At 34.4% G+C, this 16,832-nt stretch overlaps 1 protein-coding gene across 1 annotated transcript; it reads left to right on the forward strand.

Annotated features, from left to right (window-relative positions):
* Nucleotides 1-4,328: 4,328 nt before the first annotated feature.
* LOC111033014 (ankyrin repeat domain-containing protein 50-like) lies at nt 4,329-14,087 on the forward strand (the record flags this gene model as incomplete). The annotated part of the gene is made up of 4 exons (XM_022313596.1): nt 4,329-4,420; nt 10,063-10,311; nt 11,071-11,519; nt 12,565-14,087. Coding segments are annotated over 4 exons (1,449 nt in total), but the record flags the coding sequence as incomplete, so codon positions are not given.
* Nucleotides 14,088-16,832: the final 2,745 nt, after the last annotated feature.

Raw genomic sequence — 16,832 nt, forward strand, 5'->3', positions numbered from 1 at the left:
CGGGTTAAGATTTACGAAAATCTGTAGTTTATCTAAAATGAATATTTAATCCTATTTATTGGATACGAATCGACTTCGATACAAAACCATGCAGGGTATTGCAAAAATTAACTACTACCACACGTCATCAAAACAGTATTTTTATAGGCACGATTATAAAAATGAGCTGATAGAAGTAACTTTCAGTTTTGATTTTTTTCTTTGTACATAAAGTTATAAGTTATTAAAGTTGTATGAAAATTGATTTGTTCTAGTAAAATTATCAAACATGTATGAAACAACCTTTATTATAATTTATTCTATTCTTGAAAATTATAACGCGGTCAAAGTGACCGCGGTGCGACGAACGGCGTAATGTACACAGCCGGGTTAACAGTTACAAAACTGTACAAATATTGAAATATCTAAGTAATAACAATACAATATATTTATTGCAATGGGCATTCTGCGAAAGGTTAGGGTCGGATCAAAAAACCATTACAAAAATGTATACTAAACAAAATGATGTGTGTTATCAATGCATAAATAATAGTGGGACAAATAGAAAATGGTATACTTTAATAATATTTTATGTTGATGACATACGCCTGTGAAACCTGGCCGTTGACTAAAGGTGATGGCAGAAAACTTATCACGTTCGAAAGGAAAGTGTTACGAACCATATTATATGGACCAATCTTTAACCCAGAAACACAGACATACGAAAGAAGAAGTAACGAAAATGTAAAGCTTCTTTATAGTAAGCCAAACATACTCTCTTTTTGTAGGAAAAAATGATTAGAATGGTTTGGATGTGAATGGAAAGCAGATGGACAGTTAATTAAAAATGTACTAATCAATAAAATAAATAAAACAAGATCCCTAAGTCGACTCAAAACCCGATGGATTGACGTAGTTGCCAAAGATATAGTAATGTTAGACCCGAACGCAACTTTAGAAAAAGCATATCTGAGAGGCAGATGGAAAGATATTTTGATGGCAGCGATGGCCCTGAATGGACCGCTAAGCTGATGAAGAAGAAGAAGAAGGTTGATAATTATTAATTTTGTAACGATGAATAGCACACATCGGATTAGACCACCCGGTGAAAAAGTTTGCTGCTTTTACAGGTCTGGTGAAAACGGATAATATTACACTGAAACGTATGAGGTGTAGGCCCTCACAAATAATTATGTATTAGAGTCCACAGACCATAGTGCAGCGTGGAGTTCGGCGGGATCGCGTATAACTGGAATGTAAAAATTTGGACGGTACAAATCTGGGGAGTACAAATATGGAGTATACAATTTTGAAATCCGTAAAAATGTGGTGGTGTTGCATAGCAAGTCGAGGGATATTATGTATCACGTATCTTCGTTTTTTTTTGTCCGGGCGCAGAGCAGCGTGGGTATCCATTGTCCAGATTTATGCCTTCCAGATATAATATACATTCCAGATTTGACCGTCCGAGTCTTTATACGTTCCAGAACCGTCAACTATACCGTCCAGATCGTCCCGCAGATTTTTAGATTCCAGGTTTTTACAAAAAAAAAAACAACCAAGCCGATGTAGTCGATGTACTCGTCTACACAATATCACAATAAAATGCTAGGCAGTAAGCTAGCTGTGCAGGTTGCCGAACGTCCGACCAAGCGACACTGGACGAGATCGTCGAAACAACAGCCGATACGCATGCAATACAAGCGGGGAATCGCATGAAAGAAAAATGAAAATCAAACGTTTATACATAATATATAATATTGGTAGCTGTGTACATATGGGTTTTCCGCCGAAGTATACATCGATACAACAACGATCATCGTCTAATTGTAAGATACTCGTTTTATCCGAACCGACCGAACCCGTATTACATTAATATACACGCGCGCGCATAGAATATTCGTGTGATTAGATGAATGGTTATTCCAAAACAGTCGTTCCGTATTTTATTGTCGTCGGCCGGTCGATCGTGCATCATGTTAGGGGGCAGCCTCGGGCCCATCGCCGCCGCCGCCGTTGTGTCGGTTATCAATTTATTTTGGCAACAGCGAACACGAGCCCGGAGGGACTGGAACTGATGTGTGCACAATAATCCGCCGGTTGGTTAAACCGGAAGGGGCAGGGGGAAACGCGACCAGCGCATATAATAATATTGCACACACAAGTATACCGAGGTACATGTATATATATATCGATATGTTTATACGTCATATTGTGTGCGCGTGTACTGTATATAATATGTATTTCGTTTGTTATTCCCCGTACAGCTGATGCACTTGAAATCTGCAAAAGTCGACTTTCCGCTACCTACGCAAAACATTCGTGTGATATAATATCGGCTTCGTGGCGGGGGCATTTTGCCGTCGTAAAATACGAGTATTGTTTGAATTCAGGAGGAGAATGATCGACGGGTTTGGAAGAGTGACGGCGGTGGTGCAAGAGGCGGCCGGCGACCCCATATAGTGTAATATTGTAATAATATAATATGCGCTGTCCGTATGCGTGGGCGGCGAGACGTGGTGGGAATCGAAATCATCGATGAAAATCCGAAATCGTTGCGTTCGAGCTTATTTTTTTCGTTTTATTAGACAGCGCAAATACGACGTATACGTCGACATACACTGGTCTGGTGAATTATTCTACGAATACATTGTTTACTTTATGAGTGGTATTTTAGTTTTATCGAAATCGCGTAGGCATTATAAATTATTACAAACAGACCTCTTGCAGGTGTTATGGGCGTGGTGATGTATTCAGGATTGAAAACGTTAACCCGTCTACTCCATAATTCCCAGTCGATAGTCGACATACTCGTATTGTACCTATGCCTACCAAAAAAAATGTATATAAAACACGTATATGATATATATTAATAGATAATATTATATATTTATATACAAATATAATACCTACATGGCTGTTGAAAGCAAACCATTTGTAAGAGGTCACATTGGACATTTTAAAATCACCACAGGAGGCACCTCTACTTTATGCATAATGACTGAATCATTTATAAATTTATAATACGTATGATCGTTGATTTCATCATATTACAGTGGTGCGATGTCTCAATACAACTACCTATTTTTATATGTTTTAAGCAGAACACTAAAATCTGTCTGCATATCTCTTCCCGTTATTGTATAAATAATTTTGTCTATTAGCATAATATTGCAATATGGTTCGAGGTACCTATCATGAACTCGTAATTGTGTAAAAACTACTCTAATTGTAGCTACGGTGAGTGGTGTGTACCGAGTGGTGACCCACATATTATTATTAAATACGTATTTGAATGTTAATTGTTAGTGGCTTGTTCCCTATCTGGCTATCTATCGTTAACACGCACACACACACACACACACACATCATGAATTTATTTAATATAATTTATATTTTTCCAACAATTATTGACTATAAATAATATAATTTTCTTAACATAAACGTGGTCTAATTCTCCGTAGCCGAATTCTCGAAAGTTTTTAATTTTGAATGCGCAAAGCTTATCTGATACTTACGTCTATAATAAAATTATGAACTTGTACCTAATATATTCTATTAAATGTTATTAATATTATATTATATAGTGTTATAATTGATCCTATGCGGATTCCTTCGCAACCTAAACGATAATACTGTTCGTTGAAATATTATAAATCACGTGTAATAGTAATAATAATATGTTATTGGGCTATTATTGTTATTTAGCCATGGCTTTATCAGCCGTATGATGTAGGTAAATAATAATCTCAAAATGTTTACAGCGAGCTAAACTTACACGGCAAGTACAATAATTATTAATACGCGTATTGGATTCCACGAACGGTCGCTGGAAGGAGGGGAGGTACCCACCTTGGTAGCACCGCGCCTTAGTCGCATTAGTAAAATAAGATCGTAAAGTGAAATGAAATATTATTATCATCTAGTTATTAGATCGATAAGGTACGATAACAATACAAATATTATATGGAACCGTCGAAATACCTGTTTGGTCGTCGGATCACACAACACGCGTTTGTACGATAATATTATACAGGGTGACATTTTTCCCAATCGCGAACCGGGCAATAATATCGTGTCTGATAAAATTCCCTTTACTTTTGTGAGTGGAAAAATGTCAATCCACGCGACGAATTAACAGCCGTAAAACGGTTCGGCTCCGAAATCGTACATTGTGTATCATTAATATCGTTGTAATTATTATTATTATGAAATACCTCGTTGCCGTGTATCTCGTCTGGATAAAATAATATTATTTGCAAAGGTAAGAACATAACCACTCTGTACGTACCGCGTACTGTTATTATTAGCGACTGTTTTTATCTACTAACGTTACCTTGTAATCGGATTTTACAGCATTGGTTTTCACTGTTTTCAGTGAGGTCGGTCATTTTAGTCGTCAAAACCCCGTCGGCGGAACAAGGTCGAGGTTGAGACAAATGTGAGTATCGCAATCATTAATATAAAATTGTTTAATACGTTATTTTTATGTGGTTTGCGTTCGTCGTTAGAGTCAACTGCAGTCATTGCCAAAGACGGTCCTTTTGGTTTTACCGTCATTTCGCTTCGTTGACCAAACAGGTGTTTAATTGGCTATTCGTTAAACGCGACACGTGTATTATTTAATAATATTATAATTACTCCAATCGTTCGCCATGCGATTTGCACAAGTACAATATTCGAATAATTTAAATATAAATAATTTAATTATATAAAATATATTATTATAATACCTACGAACAAGTCCGTCCAGTGTTAGGGCGGCACACGCAATTCCTAACCGTTTGTTTTCTCGGTGATTTTGTCGGAAACATTATTTTAGAATCGAATAAAAGTCAGTTATAGTTATAGGTGTGTGTACGGAGCCAATATTTTATTCGGTCAACAAAAATAGCCGATGGCAATTGATAATGTTCCGATGGCAATAATTATTATCGTCTACACAATCGTCGCGAACGACTGCTAGACGTTGAAATGCTTCAAATTAAAATTCTTTTCCGTGGTTGAAAATCCCGTCATAATGAATCCTAATAAACATCAATGAACTGGTTTTTGGAACAATTAAATGACCCCTCTGATAAAAACGTTTGGAAAGGCCGACGAGACTCGTAGTGTCCGAATTTGTCACACTCTTCTTTTAAGTAATTCTATACGTTTCAATTAGACAGATTTTTATTATTTTTTTTCCGTCTGCACTAACGCGCGTTTCTATTATTATTGAATTAAATATGACCGGATGTAGATCGAATTGATAATTAAGAAGACGACCGTTAAGTTTGGGGCAAGATCGTAATTCTTCACGTCAACATCATGGCTTAAATATATATAATGATATTATGTGCACCGGCTACACGCAATATTTTACGGGAACGCTATTCATTTTTATTAAACTTTTGTTTTTACATACTTATTCAATTAGTTTTTATTTATAATCAATTGTCAAATATAGTTCTTAATACAAATTTATACATTTAAACGCCATCCTATTCCTAGGACTTGGATTGAAAATATTGGCCACTAAATGTCAAACCTCCGTCTCATTAAAATACCTTGTATACCTTCAACGACTGTTTTACAATCATATGCTGTTGTCTTATCGTATTTTATTTAAATTGTTTTTACATTTTGCATAGAGAAAAAATTTCAACTATACTCCAAGAATCAATTATTATTTGATAATTATAATTTGATATTATAGACTCATATGTTCCAAAAAACTGAGAAAGTCGATCTGCTGTATAGTAGGTGTCCATTGTTCCTGGTAATTGAATACGTCACTATATGAAATGTGTCAAATTTGAATTTAACGATCAATCGTCGTACCTACCTGGGTATACGTTGAAAACCGATATCGAACGAAGACTATCTTGTCAGCCGATATTTTTAATTTTTTAGGGATAAGTTAGTGTTCAAATATTTTATATTGCCATATTAGTCTATTAGTCATTTCTATTTCTATAAGTAACTTATACGATAGCCGTCGTAGGGCTGAAGTATTTTCAAAAACGAATTGATTATCTAATATTGCTCACTGCTAACTTAACTCAAAACCGAAGTACCAAATTTAACAGTGTAAATCGGTTCATATTCTTCGAAGTGATAAAAAGTTTTAAGTCTATAAAGAAATAATATTTGTTTAATTGTTTTACAACAAAATTACTAAAAATCGTTACTTTTCGTTTAAATATCCAATCTCATCAAACTTCAAACATGAAATGTATGTAAAAAATAAATGACTATAAATAACTTAAAATGTCATGTGTATAGACCTTGATAATTTAAGTACCTAATAGTGGAATGTTTCGAGATTCTATACATTTGACAGTTAATATTTTGTGATAGCTTTATAACAAAATAACTTATATCGTTTGAGGATAAATCGTTAAACTTAATCGATTGAATATCCAGTGTCGTCAAAATTTGAACTTCTATCGCTTATAAAAACATGTATTTCGCTTTATACGGTAGCTATTTTTTTCACTAGACTACAGAATATTTAGAAATCAAACAGCTAATTCTCAAATAAATTTTACTTCAAATTAAGAATTAGATTTTTGTCTATGATAGCTACTACTTCTGTAATCAGTTTCAATTATAACTGTTAGTGTTATCGATGTTCTTCCATCTTTGTTTTGAAATTGTTCGAATTGTATTAGAATATTTTTTTATTACTTTTTTCCGGTGTAAATTTTGAGTTTTCTTTTGTCCTACTTGTTATACTGGGAATGTTTCTTAATTAATTAGTATACTTTTTAATAAGTTGCTTGATAATAATTTATAAACCTAACAAAAAAAGGCATCTACTTTGGCTATCAAAATGGAAATTTGAATTACAAAATTACTTTTTTAATGACAATGCATTTAATGTACTAGGCGAATAGAAATCCAAGTTCTCTAACAAATGTTATATATTTATTTAAATTCATATGTTGTAATATATATTTGATAAATAGGTTTAAGAATGCATAAAACACCACTAGCGTGAAACGTAAAAACTGAAAAAGCATGATTTGAATTTTCAAAATTTGTGATTAGGCTACTTTTGCTCCCATAGCCTGTGAGATAAAAATGTTAAGTAAACAATTAATTATGATTCTAATTATTTTTTTTAGAAATAAGCCTCTGCTATTGGCTGACAATTGACATTTTGTACATAATATTAGTTTTTACAATTTCTCAAGATTCCAAGTACAGTCAGTCAGCTAATGTAACTATTAAGTATATTTTATATTACGTTTTTTGATATTGAAGTAATTTATTTTAGTATTAGTATTATGGTAGGTTGATTAAATGTTTGCTGAATACATTTCATATTTATTATTTAGTATTTAGTGCATTGTATTTACCATATATACCAAATTACCAACCAAATTAAATTTTTTCCAAAAAATATAAAATAAATACAAACATTAATGTCACATAAAATGTATAACAATGTTTACATGTTTATTATTTTGTATAATATTTATCAATCCGTATCATGCATATCACGACATCAGAGTTCACTGGATAATCGGAAACAGGAGGATGGATGTACTAAAATCACAATGTGTTCACTTTGAAAATGGTTGAACTGAATTATACAGGGCATGCCTCAATTCATTTTTATAATTACATTTATTTTAAGATGTATATTTCTTGTTTAATAGTGATAAACTGTCGAAATGGAAATAGCAGATTTTTAATATTCATTACGGAAAGTCCAAATTCGATTAGTTGTTACTTGTTGAGTTTAGGCTATCAATTTGGTGGTAATAATCTGTACTCATAGTTGTTTTATTCTTATACAGTTAATGCTTATTAAATTAATCAAAAGTGGGTATTACAACTAGTTTAAACGTTACATTTTTACAACATTTAAACCCAACTAGTTATTTAATTTTCTAAATAACTTAAGAACTAGTTTAATTGACTGTTAAATTATATTGAAAGTTTTAAATAAATTATAATATTATATAAATATAAAAATAATCTATTAAATCAAAATAAAAAAGCGGGTAAGTACCGCTCTGCTGAATATTAGGTGTCTAGAGGAGGTCGCTGAAATGGATGGTATTAAATTCAAATTTAATGATATCAAATCATTTTATATTAAAAACTATTCTAAGCGGTGACTGTATGTCAGTTTAGGATATTTTATATTGTTATTACTATTATTATTAATATGGTAGCCGGTAAGTTGAATTAATGTTATTCTTAAATTATCAGTGATAGCGGAAGAATATTAAATATACCTATGTAAAATTGGGCTGTTTTGGAACCGAATTACAACAAAATGATAAATGTTATGCTTTGTGTAAATATGAAATTTTGTCAAAATTTGAACTTATAATGTCTGTAAAAAATGTCTGTATTCATATATTTCTTAGATTTCATTGTTGTGGAAAAACTGCTTAAGTGGAACCTTGTTTGACATTTTCAATCCTTAGCTATGAAAATTGAAAATTGTATAGTTTTTTAACTAGAAAATCGTTATCAATTTTTAATTTGATAAATATTGTTAACAATTTAAGTACCCACATAAAAAAAAAATCGTGCCTATGTATTTTTATTATTTTTCAACTGCTATTGTAATAAGTTATCAAGGGTATTCTATTAAATGTTCATGCTTTTTTACCCGACCAATAAAATTGTATTGGCATTTATAGAAAAAAAAAATGAAAACTAAAAATGTCTGTCAACAGCTTAAAACAAGTCAAAATATTTTGAAAATTTTATCAAGTTTATGAATTGATGAAATAAACATTTGGTGTAAATTTCTAGTGTCTACAGTAATTCGTTTTTGAATTACAACAAAATAAGAAAACCGCTACAAGAGAAATCCAGTGAATATACAATGTTGAAAAAATTCAAACTTCCAACACTTATAAAAATTTAATTTGACTTTCCGGTGGAAATTTTTTTTGATAAATGTAGACAAACTTGTAAGGAATCTTGTATTAAATTTTTAAATCTTAGATATAAATAGAAAAATATTTATGAATTTCTAACTAAACATAATTTGCCAAATTTAGTGATTTTTACGAATTTTGTCAAAATTCTAAGTTTTAACTCTCATAAAAAATTATTGTGGATTTATTCTCAATTTTTCTTTTAATTTCCATTTACAACAACTTACAAGGAACCTTGTAACACATTTTCAAGTTTTTTGACAGAGCGAAACCAATTTTATCGACTTGAGCTTAAAAAAAACAAATAATAATCAACAATTTCATATGCCTACAAATAGTTCAACGCAAACCAAAATATTTTGAAAATATTATGGTATATAGAAAATGCTTACACAAATATTCATGGAAAATTTCATGAACTTACGGTCATTTTTGTTTGAGTTACACTAAAACTAAAATCGATTTTTTCGAAAAATGTTTTGCATAAAAAATCCTGCTTTTCCTTAATTGTTTGTTTGTTTTTCCTGTTGCTTTTGAAAATTATTAGGAATTTTAAATTTCGACCTCCCAAATGCACCATCTAGGTTCACTTTCCTACCAGAAAAGTTGCTGTTGAAGCAAATCGGAGCACTTTTACTGCAAGAAACCGTTATGACAGACACAAAAAAAAAAAATAAATATAAAAACACACATCATTGTAAAATCAATACATTCATCGCTTCGCTCAGAATCTAAAATGTTGTTAATATTTTTTGATTTTAATGATGGTTTTATACATTAATTACTGCAGTGTACCAAGTTTCAAATATATAAATAATCTAATAATATTTATGTTTTTGTTTCTTGATAAAATAATATTTTACATATTGTAGGTAGATTGGGATAAAATACTTTTTATGTGATCTTCAAACTAATTTAAAAAGTGGATTATAAAGGTACTTACAGATTATAACTTGCAGTTATTTATCCTATAAATTAAAAGTCAACATTTATTCCATATTAACTTTGAACTTAGCAATTTAAATGTATTACTCGTTAACTATTGACTTCTGACTTTGAGTTGATTATTTTCATAACTTGCCCCCCCTCCCCTACTTTTGGATAAAATTAACTTGTACACCATGTAGCCGATCGGTTCGGTGTTTGTGTTAGTGTGTGCAATAATATAATGCGTTCATGTTCCATTTGACAGACGATGTTTAGACTTACTGTTGGACTGTAACATGCAGAAAAGCGTGGTGAACAAAGCGTTTTACAAAGCCGGGAGACGAGACAACGTTATACTGATGAACAAGCTGCTCAACCGCGGAGCGAACATAGATTACAAGGACGCGTCGACGGGGTTTACGGCACTGCTGCTGGTCACGAAGAAAAGGAACTTGAGGGCAATACAGTTCTTGCTGGAGAAGGGCGCCGATCCCATGGAACAAGACCTTAACGGGTAATTATCATTCGAACGCGGTAAAAATGGCGTGTACATTGTGTAGTGTATTTATTTATTTTTATATTTTTTTTTTGGAAGGACCAAAGTTCGACCCCCCCTCGCCCATCCCCTCGCCCATAATATTTCCTAAAAACAATATATGCTTAGTAGGTACTTTATAAGCTTTATATTGAAGGCAGAGATTTTGGGGCCCTCCGTAATTGCGCTAAGGTTTTATTCAGGGCTCGGGACTTATAGCACTTAAAATCATTAAAATAAGCCTCAAATCAGCAATTAAAAAACTTAAATTTAAGAAAAAATATTTATTCAAATAAAAAAAAATCAAAATCAAAATACATTTTTATATTTATATTACAAAAAAAACTTAAACTTCACTTTCGAAACTTTAAGGATTTTACGGATTCCTATATGCATCCCTATAAAAAACAGCTGCAAGAAAAAACCATAAAAAAAGTAGAAAACTAGTCAAAAAAGTAAAAATAATCAGAAAAACTAGTTTTTAAAAAATCGACGAAAAGAGCAAAAAAAAGCACTTTCAAATGTTATAATTGAACGTGTTGTAACATCACATACACTTCCATAGCACTCTACGTCTCTACCTATCGGCTATCACTCTCTCTCTTTCATGCTACATTTTAAGTCAATCCATAGAAATAAGCAAATGCTGTAAGTCTCGAGCCTTAGTTATAACATAATCTCTGTTTGTTGTTAATTTAACTCAGAAATGTGTGTGTGTGTGTGTGTGTGCGAGCGCAGTTGGACGTGTCTTCATTTTGCCGTGTTTTCCGGGTTGCCCGTCCGGACACTGCAGATGATGTTGATGCAGACCTGCGGCCGGGAACTGATCGACTTCCGGACGTCCAACCAGGAAACGGCGCTGCACCTGGCCGCCAGGCGGGGCAACGAGGCGGCAGTGGTGGCGTTGCTTCAGGCCGGCGCCCGCGTGGACCTCCTCGACCACAAGTCCCGGACGCCGCTGCTGACCGCGCTGAAATGGCGGAAAAACGACTCCATGGTCAGGTTGATGATTTTGGCGGGCGCCAGCGTGAACCGTATGCCCGGTTCGTCCCGGGCCCCCCTTCACTTGGCCGTCGCCCGGAATAACGTGTTGCTGACGCGGCTCATGCTCGAACACGGCTGCGTCGTCGTGGATATGCACAACGACTGCTTGAACTGGACCGTCATCCATGCGGCCTGCGAGTCTGGTAAGTGGTTACCCTTTCCGCCCCCTCTGTGGGCTTTAAATCTTTTGAGGGGAGACGGTTATCCGATGAGATTACCATATTATTATCATTGATTATATATAATCAATGGTAATACCCACAGTCGTCCCGTATGCTGAAAACCTGTAGAATAAAATATTCCAAAAAGTAAACTTTTTTTTTTATCGTGTCCTAACCTATATCATAATATAATCGTTCGTCCTAGGTACGTGTAGAACTTTTTTTCGCATAAAACTATAGTAAACAGTATTGCATAACTCAGGGTTTTTGTAAATCGGTAATAGGGTAAGGCGATGTGCAGCAATTGAGTTGGTATGGTAAAATATTATTTTCACTTTATCACTTTATTTTCATGTTTAACGAGTGATCCGTATGTAATATCAATATGGTATTGTGGTAAACTATAAAATTATTAAGTTTAGTTAAATGTAAGTAATTTAGTCAACACTGACATGTATTTTGATCACAGGTTTTCAAAGAACATTCTATAGTCTCTACCTACATGAATTTGAAAATAGAAAAGTGATTTCTGAGTGACAATATATAATAAAATATTTATTTATATGAAAAAGGTGAATTATTTTACTTGCTTTATAATATTTATGAAATGCATTTTGGTCAAAAAATATACAGCCAAGTGATAATAGGATAAGTTTCATCTGTTTCACATATTATATGTATTCGTTGTTATTGCCCAAACAAAGATCATACTTGGCAAAAGTGTATAGATATCCACTTCTATAATTAGCACGCTTTTTCCGGAGGGTATCCGGGACATGGCCCTTTTTCACGGTTCAGTTAACACGTATATTTCTACAAATACGTTTTTAAACTCGGAAATTAAAAAATGTGGGAACCCCTATTCAAAAGCTGTTACAACTGGTTATCTTCAATATTCTTAAAACATTAATATGAACATTTTTTTAGGGTCATTTATTTATTTGTGGAGAACATATTTTTTATCAGCCGTACACACTCTCCGAGCAAATCTGTGCACGCCTATGTATAACCTCAGTGTTTTTTGCAGGGGACATGGATATGTTGAGGTGCCTGCTGGCGTACACAGAGCCCAACGTGCTGGACGTGCTGCACACCCGTGGCCGGTCGAGACTGCCGCTCATAGTGGCCGCTTCGCTGGGCCATCTTACGGCGGTGGACGCGCTTCTAGAGTACGGCGTGGACGTGAACGCGCGCTGCGGCAACGGCGAGACGGCGCTGCACGTGGCCGCCCGCGGTAACTGGCCGTCGGTGGTGGACCGTCTATTGGACGCGGGCGCTTGCGTAGACGCCCGGGACGCGAGGACCGGCCACCGGCCGCTGGACGTGGCCATGTGCACCTGGGGCCGCCACTCGACGGTCACCGTGCAGCTGATATCCGCTGTCCGGATGACCAAGGCAGTGGTGCGGCACGACACGGACACCGTCCTGTTCCTGCTGGAATGCGGCGTGACGCCGAACATGACCACCGAGGCGTACGGGACACCTCTGCACGTGGCCGTGCGGCACCGCCAGTACCGCATGATGGCCACCGTACTGACGTCGAACCGGTGCCGCGCGACCGTCCGCCATAACGGCGCCACGCCGCTCGACTACGCCATGGCCATGGGCGACGCCCGCGCCACTAAAATGATACTGTGCGGGCCCGGCCACTCCGCCGGATCAGACTTCCGGCCGTTCCTCCGGTGAACCAGACACTGACTTCGCCAAACGATGACCGAGTTTCTGTTGATGACGTCGACGACAACGGGGACTGTTATGTTTTTTGTTTTTACTGTTTTCGTTTTTTTTTTCAATCACTTACCTACTTTATTAATTGTTTTTATGTTTTTCACTATCTTAATGTTCTTAAGATAAACCAACGTATAGGCGACTTTTCGCCCGTTTTTTTAAAAATTGCTCTCATTATATCCCCCCCCCCCCCAAACACTAAGACTTAAACCGAAACAACTTTATAAGGATGTGTTGTTTTATTTCCGAAACTCACCTTTTACGATGTGTGCCTAACCCTGCTGTAATACAACTCCGGTCTAACTATATTGTATAATATTCCGCGTTTTATAACAACTACTAAGTTTTCATCGTTTTTTCTTTTTCATTTTCATTATTATTTCATTTAAAAGACGTATGTTTAGTGTTGACGATATAATATGTAACGAATACCCATTTACCTATATCTATGTATTACATTCAACGTTAAGAAAATTAAAAACTTATTTTTCTCCTAACAAATTTTGTACAACGATAAATAATATAGCTAAAATACATGTTAATAGTATAGTATACCTACTTGTCCTGCCTATGTGAGTATGTGACATTAAAACAAAAAACGAAACAAAATTGTGACTTATCTGTTTGTGATTTATTTATAGTATAATATAGATTATAAAATAACTTTTAAGTATAAATACTAGTGTACCTACACCTCTACGTGGGCCTTATACAATGTACCTAATATTGTTAATGTTTTTTATTTTGTTGTTGCCTTATGGCTGTTTACGTATATATAAAATATATGACTCGATCTAGTAAGTTAAAGTCATTTTTGAACAATTTCGTTGCGCGTTTTTATATTATTATAATAGCGCGTTACCCTTGCAATTAATGAGCGTTGACAATAATTATAATAAATAATGATGATACTGATACATAATCTCTTATGTCTACTTTAAAAATCACGCTTAGTTTGTTTTAAGACTCAAGTATTGGTAACTTTAATAACTTCTCCTTCAGATAATCGAATAACTTTAGTATTGGTAAGTATCTAACATGGAAATATGGAATTGGTACAATTTATTAAGGCAGCGTGGAGTATCAATATCTTTAAAAAAATATATAAAAATGCATTACATAGGTAGCATTATAATCAAGCCAATGCAATTCCATTCGGTACTCATTACCGAATATTATAATTAATTTAGATACTAGGCACTGTTTTGCAGTTACTATAAAATGTTTATCGTCGTTAAGTGTTATTACTGGCCAACGGCCAACACTGATTTTATAAGTTTACCATATTTCTATAAAAAAACGAGTCTTAGTTATGCAGATAGAAACACAACTGTAAAGAATGATTATTGATGATTATTGATTAGGCTTATTTGTAACAGATTACTTTAGATAGGAATTTACTTTCGCAATCGGTAAAACATTGCGGGTAATTATAATATTGTTGTTTTGGTCGTTCATTGGACATTTTGCACACTTGTAATCAAAAATAAATTTCTTTCCTGACTTCGATTATTGCAGTATCATTTAACGGAACAGGTACTTTAGGAAACCTTTTGTAAAAACGGTTAGTGTGATTATAAAGAAAAAACATTCAAAGGACCGTACTACAAATTAGAAAGAAGAATTAAGTATACGAAGTACTCGATTTTTTTTTTTAATTTTAATTTTAATTATGACGAAAATAAATATAATATTGATACATGTCTATTCGTCAAAATTATGAACATGGCCCGTACCGTACCATTCACATATTATATTAATATATGGACTTTGCCATGCTTAGGATGTTGTCGGCCAACATTATTAACATTTAAAAAGAGATAGTCAATTACCAGTACGTATTATGACGGCGAGTGATGGGACCTAAAGTACCCATGTTATCTTTTTCTGACAATGTTGGCTCTTCGTTATCATTTCGGACCTCTGAAGCGCATTTCTTCATTATAGGTCTTCATAGGTCTACGGCAATATTAGCTAATCTGCAGACCAGTTTTAATTTGGTGACATAACCATTGACCGGGTAAGTTCCAAACTACCGCGAAATCGTCGAGCAACGTGATTCGACGTTTGAGTGGGTCAGTCGGAGTTCAGTACCACTCTGTCGCAGTATTCGTTCGTGAAAAAACTGCGAATTAATTTTTGAACAGACTATACTATTATGGTCCTTTATATTATATTACAATATACGAGTGGGTTGACCAAATATCACGCTATAGCTATATATATATACCCCCCGCACACGCGTTTTACAGCATAATAATATACTCATTACGCAATATGTTTCCGGTTGACGTTTTCCGAATATTCGTGTACAGTTGACGAATAACGTCGAGCGCCGTGTGCATTATAATAATATATGTATATATATATATGAACTTGAGAAAAGGCCCCCCCCCGGGGGTTCAATTATATAAAACGGCATATCGCACATTGCAGTATAATATATATGATATAATGTATCCATATACTCGTATACACTTATATTGAACATTTATATATATATGTATAGTAATAGTATACACACGCGAGGTATGTCGTTACAAAATATCGTCGTATAATAACATAAAACGCGCACCGAACCGTTCTAAACCTCATTATCCGAAAACCGATTGAAAAGTCGATTCGAGTATATAGCTCCACGACGGCGGTAGGTATACGACTCTCACCCCAACCGTACAATGTATTAAAAAATGTAATACAGTACAGACGTGTAGTGTGTACTGCTATATATATATTATATATACGAGTATTTTATTTTACCATTGTGTTGTACGTATATTGCGGCAACACTGTACGTCATAATAGTAATGCGCGTTATTACTATCGGACATAATATTATTGTGATCTGGAGAATTTTCGCGAACGGCACAAATTTAGCACACAAATATTCGGAAGAAACCGCAGAAGCCCGTGTGCTCTGACTAGTATGCCGTTGAAGTCTGTTCGAAGCGAAGACGAAACCGAATGTTTCAAACACATCATGAACATAATATCGACTGAACGCAGAGAGAGAGAGAGAGAGAAGTTTGGGGGCCAACATTCAGTGTTGGCGTTTTATTACTAGCATGTAGTGCTCGTCAATTTTACCAATAAAATCTGTGCCCGGTTATTATGAAAAAAAATTGTTCTAAAACGTCTACAAGACTAAACCTAGCAGCTGCGGTATACGTTTACAATAAAATATACTGTGTACGATAATATAATAATATGATAATTCTAAAAACTACTCGAGAGTGCACACTGTTACACCAAACTTAGTTGTTTATTATAATTATATTTTCGGGGCCCTATACGGGCTATGATAATAGCACCTATCCTGTGTCCAACTACTCAGAGACGTATTCAGATGTCTGCACGTCAGTATTAATTTCTTTTTGCAACTCCTTCCCTTCTTTTGTATAATATATATGTTATGTCGATTTTGGACAGTAAAGTACATATTTTAGTCGTATCGTGTAATTTATTAGAGCGCTCAGTGGAGAAAAATCAACGACTATTTTTTTTAAAATTAGTATCGATAAGCTATAGTGAACAATTATACAACTTGGGTAAAAATATAATTTTATA

The sequence above is a fragment of the Myzus persicae genome, unplaced genomic scaffold (genome assembly GCF_001856785.1).
Source record: "Myzus persicae strain clone G006 unplaced genomic scaffold, MPER_G0061.0, whole genome shotgun sequence".
In the NCBI taxonomy this organism is placed as follows: domain Eukaryota; kingdom Metazoa; phylum Arthropoda; class Insecta; order Hemiptera; family Aphididae; genus Myzus; species Myzus persicae.